Source organism: Grammomys surdaster, unplaced genomic scaffold (genome assembly GCF_004785775.1).
Source record: "Grammomys surdaster isolate TR1022 unplaced genomic scaffold, NIH_TR_1.0 211, whole genome shotgun sequence".
NCBI classification, from domain to species: domain Eukaryota; kingdom Metazoa; phylum Chordata; class Mammalia; order Rodentia; family Muridae; genus Grammomys; species Grammomys surdaster.
In genome coordinates this window covers 3585408-3593553 of record NW_021604656.1, presented here as the reverse complement: position 1 = coordinate 3593553, position 8146 = coordinate 3585408, and the positions used below count along the sequence as shown (strand labels likewise).

The window sequence follows — 8146 nt, the reverse complement described above, 5'->3', positions numbered from 1 at the left end:
AGATCATGACGGGAGATACAAACAAACGGCTCTAGTCAGGAACCTTCCGTTCAGAGATCTAAAGGAGGTCAGGGCCCAAGAAATGTATCTTTACTTTCTTCCCTTCTTCCTTCAGGAGGTGTTCAGAGGGGCAAGGTGACCCATGGGAGGAGTCGGTTCCTCAAGCAACACAGGGACCACAGATCACAAATGCCTTTGAGACTTTTGTGTCTGTCAAAAGCTGGAGTGGTACACAGATCGGCAGAGCCAAGGGCCTCCGAGGGGGCTGAACTGGTGTAAGAGAAGTAGTCAAAGAACGGTGGTAGTGTGGGTTTGAACATCCTCACTCAAAACAGGACTATCTATGCCAGGCCTCATCTGAAGGCTACAGAAACTTGGACATTGCTGGCAAACTTCCCCGTTACATCAAACAGCTCACTGAACTAGAATCTAACAATGAGCAATTGGGAGTCTCTACTTTTAACTAGTGCCCCAAGTAACTTGACAGTGACAAGGAAAGTCTGGATGGCACTAGGCTCCACGTTCTTCTCTCCTAACCAGAGAATAAACCTAAGGCCGCACAAGGACCAAGTCCTGTACCGATGGAGCTGTACCCTCGGGCCAGTTCAAATGATAGAGGATCTAAGTTACTCTACTGAGTAAGCTTGACCTGTTGAACATGCAAGATTCTTCTCCCCCAACCTTCAGAATAGTTAAGGCTATAGGCATGCACTATCACAACTACCTGATTTTTTTTTTTTGGTTTTTTGAGACAGGGTTTCTCTTTATAGCCCAGGCTGTCCTGGAACTCACTCTGTAGACCAGGCTGGCCTTGAACTCAGAAATCCACCTGCCTCTGCCTCCCAAGTGCTGGGATTAAAGGCGTGCACCACCACCGACTGGCAACTACCTGATTTTTAAAGGCCAATCCTACCAACAGCCTCTTCCTTCCTAAAATCTTAGACGAAAAATCATGGTTTTGATCATAGGAATGAGATTAAGAAATAATTCATCACATACAAGTGTAATATGGTTTTATTACGTAATTAAGGGGAACGCATCACAAATAGACGCATGTAACCCAACTGAAACGAACCTGGGATTTCGGGGGAGTGGGGGTAGGAGTGGAGGCGCAAATCAGTCACAAAATCGACCACTTCCCCACCCAAATTACAATAAAGTCCTGTCAGAAACGGAGAGTGCAAGTCTGACAGGGCTGTTTGTTGTTCCTGGGTTTTCAAGACCCGGCCATACACTCAGGGTCGAGACTTCATAGCGGATGCCGCTAACCCCAACAAGATGGCTACGACCGTGAAACCCTGAGCAGCAATCCGGGTGCGCATCATTAGTTGGGATCGGTGGCTCTGGCCGCGGTGGAAGCAGTAAAGGCCATAGGTGAGGGCAGCAGCCGTACCCAGACAGCCTGGGGAGAGGACAACACACACGGGAGGCAACAGGTTGAGGTCCTGGAGGTCCCTTGAGGATGTAGCCCATCCCCGCTTTCCCAGAGCCACAACAGGAGGGCGGGAGTGGGTTGTTCTAGAGTCCGCTTCATCTAGCCCCAAGTCCCGCAACGCGTTCCGATTCGTTTCAGTCAGCCCTGCACCGTCCTTTCGTCACACCTCTGGCCCGCTCCCCTTTCCAAACCCCAGATGTACTTGGTCCTCCTCTATTTCCTTCCCCTACGAAACCGCTGTCCTCTCGGTCTTCCGTTCCTACAGCACACACTTACCTATAGGCACCATTGGGTTCTCACGGGTCTTGCGAATAAACTTTTCCTTGAAGCCTTCTGGATTTGTGTATCGAGGGCTGAAACCCTCGATAACTGGGGCCTTAGACGGATCAAAAGGCGCCTCTTGACTCACAGGACCAGGAGCCGCCATTCCCGCTCTCACAGAAACAGGTAGGACAGAAATCCGGACGTCGGACCCCGCCTTCTGATGAGGTCATCACGGGGCGGGGAAATACCCTGCTGAGCGTAGTCCGCAGGCGCTATTGCCCGTTGCTTTCTGGGAGTTGTATTAAATGAATGTGGAGGCTCTAATAGTAAAACTACATTTCCCAAGGATCCCTGCGTGCACTGGGGTATGGAGACTATTAACACGCGGCTCTGAGAGCGTGATTCGGGGTTTGAGTTGCTGGTGCAGAAGTTTGCGAGATGCCCAAGGCTAAGGGAAAGACTCGGAGGCAGAAGTTCGGTTACAACGTCAACCGAAAGCGTCTGAACCGGAATGCTCGTCGGAAGGCAGCGCCACGGATCGAGTGGTGAGGGACCAATTTGGAGGCGGGGGCCTCGGCTGGGATCCACCGCGAGGTGACAGAATCTTCATCTCTCTCTCTCTTTGCCGTTAGCTCCCACATCCGACATGCCTGGGACCACACCAAATCCGTGCGGCAGAACCTGGCGGAGATGGGGTTGGCCATGGATCCCAACAAGGCGGTTCCACTCCGTAAGAGGAAGGTACTGATGAAACAAGGTCCAGGCACTTTCCCCATCTCTATTTTCCTTCCCCACTTGACTTTCCTTCACTGAACAGAGTTTCAGAATTTGATCTCACACCACACTCTTCCCGTATTTGTGATAAAATCATTTGGCTTACACTAATTCTGGTCAAAGCCCTTTAACGACCTCCTTCATTCATTCACATCCCCTCTGCTTACCATTTCTTCTCTGGTCGGTGGAATTTTCTTTTCTTTCTTTTTTTTTTTTTGTTTTTCGAGACAGGGTTTCTCTGTGTAGCCCTGGGTGTCCTGTAACTCACTCTGTAGACCAGGCTGGCCTCGAACTCAGAAATCCGCCTGTCTCTGCCTCCCAAGTGCTGGGATTAAAGGCATGTGCCACCACCGCCCGGCTCGGTGGAATTTTCTACAACCTATCTTTTTTCTGTTTTTGAGGTTTTTGTTTTCTATACTGCCTTTGGTTATCCCTCACCGGAGACATCCAGTTACTTCCCAACAAACCGTTCTGGACCACCCCTTGAAGCTTTCAAAGATAGCACCCACTTCAACCACTTCTTTCCTACTTTATTTTAATTCATAGTACATGGTGATATGTTATTTATTTGCACACACATCTGCATAATAAATGTGTCTCTTCGTCCTTTAACGTGATTTTGTATTTTGCTCTCTACTAAACTCCCAGGATTCGTAAGATGTTAGTTAACCTAATGAATGGGCTTGCCAGTGAATCTGTTCCATTTTTAGGCAAGTTTCTCTGTATTCCTCATGCCAGAGGAAAATGGCCCAAGAGTATTTTAAGCAAACGTAAAACTATAACTAAGCACTGTCAGGTAAGTCTTCCCATGGAGAGTATATCTGGCATGACTCCCTGTAACCTATAAAGCACTCTTCATGCACGTGGTTTTGCTGTGTTACTATGCAGCAGTGTAAGGGAGGCATAGATAGTTGCAGAGAGTTGAATTGCTTGTTAAGAGTAATATTGTGGGTGTGCTGTGTGAGTGTGGGTATGAGCATACCCTGCGTGGTGTGATGTGTGAGTGTGAACATACTGTGTGTCATACATGAGTATAAGCATGAAAATACTGTGTGTGATATGACATGTGCTGTGTGAGTGTGGGCATGAGCATACCACGTATGCTGTGGTCTAGTTCTACTCGACCTTGGGCAGGGATTTCCTGATACTAAGCATAGTTGTGTATCGATGGGCAATGTCCTTAACATTGGTTAAACTCTGATCAAAGGTGCTTGTCTATTGGTCTCAAATCTGTTCTTTACAGGTGAAGGCCATGGAGGTGGACATGGAGGAGAGACCCAAGGATCTTGTACGGAAGCCCTATGTGGTAAATGGTGAGTGTGGGCTGCATCCGTCTAGGCAACCGTCCCGCCCTCTCACAGCTAGAAAGGACACCCAGTCTCTTCACTCTACAGTCAGAGAGACCAAGATTCAGAGAGAGAAGCAGAGTGGCCCAGGGCTCACGTGTAGTACTGTGTCCTAGCTGAGGTGTTTCCAGCTGATATTGATGAAATTTAAATGTATGAACTAAGGTAAAAGAGAGACATTCATAAGAGAGAAAACCAGAGGTCTGAAAGGATGAAGAAGAAAGTCTCAGGCTTGTCCCCAGTTTCTCATGATTTGAGAGCTTGTCCTGTCGTTTAGTCTGTCCAGTGATACATTTAACCCTTGTGTGTTCCTGCTGTGGAGAGTGGCACAGACCCTGCAGGAAAGAGAGACTGTTATCAAATTCTTACCTACCCTTCCCTACCTGTTGTAGGTTTGTTGTTATGTTTTATTTGTGTTTTGGGAATCACACTCTGGGCTTCAGGAATGCTAAGCGTACACTCAGCCTTTTAGCCCCACTCCATTCAGGTGATTTTCTTTTTTTTTTTTCTTTTTATTGGTTTTTCGAGACAGAGTTTCTCTGTATAGCCCTGGCTGTCCTGGAACTCACTCTGTAGACCAGGCTGGCCTTGAACTCAGAAATCCACCTGCCTCTGCCTCCCAAGTGCTGGGATTAAAGGCATGTGCCACCACTGCCTGGCTTATTTTTTCACATCTCCTGATATAAAATTATTTGAGTCCTGTATTTGGCTGATTCACATTAGAATTTTCTATGGTTCAATGTGGGGAGAAAAGAATTCCTACACCCTTCTGTATATATACAAAGTCACATATACTTAAGGTGGTAATTGTGTTTGTTTTTGTTTGTTTTTGATTTTTCTAGACATAGTCTACGTTGTCCTGGCTGTCCTTGAACTCACAAAGATCTACCTGTCTCTGTCTCTTAAATTCTGGTATTAAAGGCACATGCCACCATGCCCTGAAAGATTTATTTATTTACTTATTCATTTATTTTAGATTTAAATTGTAACTAAAAGAATCACATAAAATTTACCTTCCTGGCCCTTTTTAAATGTGCAGTTCTGGCCAGGCAGTGGTGGCACACACCTTTAATCCAAGCACTTAGGAGTCAGAGGCAGGCAGATCTCTTGTGTTTGAGGACAACCTGGTCTACAGAGCGAGTTCTAGGACAGCCAGGGCTACACTGAAAAATCCTGTCATGAAAAAAACTACAAGTGTGTTGGGTGCATATATTCACACAGCTATATAATCCAGCCCCTGGACTTTGGTTTTATAAAGCTGAGACTGTCTAACCACGGACTTTGACTGTAAGAAATTTTAGTTCCTCACACAGATCAGCTTTGGCCGGATCATGTCTGCGTTCTGCCCATTTGCCTAGCATTTACTCTCCTTGCTGTCCTAGAGACTGAATTCAGGGTCTTGTTCATGCTAGGAAAGCATGCTCTGCTACTGAGCTGTACTCAAATTCTGTCTGGCTTTTCTTTTTCTTTTGTGTGTTTTGTGTGTTTGAACAGTGTCTTGTAATGTAGCTGAGCTTAACCATGGACGTGAGATCCTCTTACTTTAGCCTCCTAAGTGCTGGTACTTCCTACCTGTTTTAAAAGTATAACAGTGATGGGCTCCATGGTCAGGGCTCTCCCTTCACATGTAGCAATGCTGTACCTGGGTCTAACCCCATAGCCCTAGTGTTGAGTAATTTAGACCTTCCCATTTCAAATGCTGGCATAATACACCAAGAAGAGACTTTCTGTTGGTAGTGGAGCTGGAAGGGAATCCAACTTTCCATCTTGCTGCCCCTGGGGCCTGGCACTAAGTAAAACTGGTAAGCGTGGTGTTTTTCATTTTAAATCACAACCTGAGAATTGGTTTTCAGGAGTTGCTATGCTGATGGGTAGGAGGCAGATTTTGGGATCCTAAGGCCTGAAACGTGAGTTCTGGCTTTGGATTTGGTAAAGTGCTGCTGTACAACTTTTGTGTCATGGGATTGGATGGATAGGTGCTTGGGCAGCTCAAATAATGCAAATGGGAAGCCTTACTCGTTTCCTGGCTGTATTTTCCCCAGACCTGGAGGCAGAAGCCAGCCTCCCAGAGAAGAAAGAAAATACCTTGTCTCGGGACCTCATCGACTATGTTCAGTACATGGTGGAGAATCACGGGGAGGACTATAAGGTGAGCTCTGCCTGCCAGGAAGAACACGGGCTTGTGGGGGGAACTCACTGGACTGTCTCAGCCTGATCTGCAGCTGAATAGAAACAAGAGAAGAAAAAGCCTATGAAGGAATCCCATTGTTTAAAGATGTTTTTATGTTTGTATTTTGCTTGTATGTATGTGTATGTGTGCTACATGTGTGCCTGGTACCTGTGTGGGTCAGAAGAGGGTATTGGATCCCTTAGGACTGGAGTTACAGGCTGCAGTGAACTGTTGTGGGTCCTCTCTAAGAGCAGCCAGTGCTTTTAACAACTGAACCAACTCTCTAGCTCTCTGATGGCTTTTGAGGTGAGAAAGATGGACCCCAGGGAGAGATTGGAAGTGGCATACTCAATTTAGAGAAAGCTAGGATTTGGATTTTAACTTCTGCCTGTATAGCCCTCCACATGTTGTCCTTCCTTTATAGGCCATGGCCCGGGATGAGAAGAATTACTATCAAGACACCCCAAAACAGATTCGGAATAAGATCAATGTCTATAAACGCTTTTACCCAACGGAATGGCAAGCCTTCATCGATTCTCTGCAGAGTAAGAAGATGGAGGTGGACTGAGTGGTGCATATCCCCAGAACTAGGTCTACTGGACCAAAGAAACCAAACCCCGGCTGTAAGGCAAGGGATGTATAGTTTCAAATGATGCTAAGTCCTATGGAATCGGGTTTTACATGTACACTGTCTCTGTCTCTCCCCCGGGCCCCCTTTTTCCTTCTAGAGAAGGAACTGTCTTTTTGTTTTAGTTTTTTGAGAGAGAATGTCTCTCAGCCTTAGCTGTTCCAGAACTCTCTCTGTAGACCAGGTTGGCCTTGAACTCAGAGATCTACCTGCCTCTGCCTCCCAAGTGCTGGGATTAAAGGTGTGTACCACCACCACCTGGAGGAGGAACTTTTTCGAGGCCATGGTCTATGTTCTGTTGGGAGCTTACAGAAAGCCAGGGCCTGCTGTTCTATGTTCAGAGGGGATGCTGTATTTCAGTGTGTTCTGTATGTGATAAAGGAGTATTTTACCTGTGTAACATGACTAGGTATTTTCATTTTGTTTGAGACTGGGCTTCTCTGTGTAGCCCCACTTGTTTAGTATTTTGTGTTTACTATGCCCAGCTAAGCTCTAGAGCTGTCCCAGGGAAAGCTCACCTTATTAGTGCAGATGGGGTATCAGCTCAGCAGGAAGTACTGCAGTCATGGGCTTTTGTAGACACTGCCTTCTGCCTCTTCAGTGCTCCTAGCATTGGCTCCCTCCAGAGACTTCTCAGGAAGCCTGGGCTGACTATAGAAGGGTAAGGAACCAGGTCTCTCCTCACTGTGGATTGCTTTTGTTGGCCATGGCTTAAACATCAGGGACCCAAACCTGCTGTCTGGGGCTGGCAGATTGCTAGGTACCACTCTACTGTGTGCCACTAGTGGGTTTTCCATGACATGGCCATCTTCTGTGGCATGCCTGTTGCAAGCAGTGGTCTGAGAATGTGATGCCCGTTCTGCAGCAGGATCACGGGCTGAGTGGGGCGTATTAAGGCCTAACGAACCTCTACTATGAATGATGTAAAAACCTCCAGTTGTGTGTATTGTATATCTTCAGCGCTCTTGAAAAAAAAAAGTTTTTATACATTGTCTGTGACATTTGGTAAGATACAATTTTATGGGTGTGGGGTGTGACATCAAATCTGTTCTGAAGGTCCATCCTTCCTACAGTATCAAGAGGATCATAGAATCTCCTAAGTACCTAGAACAGTCCTTAGGATCTAGTATGTACTGAAGTTCTGTCATTTGCCTTTGTACCTTCTGCTCTCTACAGAGTCCAAGTTTGTGTCATTGACTAGAAGGTCCTTCAACTTGTTTACAGAATTTGGTTGCCAGCTTCTAGAAGCCATCACTGCTCTCTCTTCCCTGCTCCCAGGGCATGAAGACTTTATAGCCAGAGCTGTCTGATCCTGCAGTTGCTGGAGTTAAAGCCCTGTGCAAGCTATCTTGTCTGAGCTACACTCCCATTGACACTGCCTTTAATTTTGCCTGATGTCCTTGTCCACCTGAGCTTCTAGACAAGGGACTGTAGTGTTTGGCACAGGGATGTCCTTGTCCACCTGAGCTTCTGGACAAGGGGCTGTAGTGTTTGGCACAGGGATGTCCTTGTCCACCTGAGCTTCTGGA

The 8146-nt window shown here is 46.7% G+C and overlaps 2 protein-coding genes across 3 annotated transcripts; one reads left to right on the top strand and one right to left on the bottom strand.

Moving 5' to 3' along the window:
• Positions 1 to 996: 996 nt before the first annotated feature.
• On the bottom strand, positions 997 to 1902 carry Higd2a (HIG1 hypoxia inducible domain family member 2A). Its single transcript, XM_028772151.1, has 2 exons — positions 1712 to 1902; positions 997 to 1402 (listed from the first exon to the last, which is right to left on the bottom strand). The coding sequence occupies exons 1-2, from the start codon at positions 1860 to 1862 to the stop codon at positions 1236 to 1238; spliced, it is 318 nt and encodes a 105-aa protein (XP_028627984.1). The 5' UTR covers positions 1863 to 1902; the 3' UTR covers positions 997 to 1235.
• A 155-nt stretch (positions 1903 to 2057) lies between these two features.
• Positions 2058 to 7550, top strand: Nop16 (NOP16 nucleolar protein). 2 transcript variants are annotated; one of them, XM_028772104.1, is made up of 5 exons: positions 2058 to 2244; positions 2332 to 2440; positions 3717 to 3786; positions 5862 to 5966; positions 6500 to 7550. In XM_028772104.1, exons 1-5 carry the CDS (start codon positions 2138 to 2140, stop codon positions 6640 to 6642), a joined length of 534 nt encoding a protein of 177 aa, XP_028627937.1. In that variant the 5' UTR covers positions 2058 to 2137; the 3' UTR covers positions 6643 to 7550. The 2 variants fall into 2 exon arrangements, with proteins under 2 accessions (XP_028627937.1, XP_028627936.1); XM_028772103.1 differs by having other exon boundaries at positions 5862 to 5968; positions 6414 to 7022.
• The last annotated feature ends 596 nt before the right edge of the window (positions 7551 to 8146 follow it).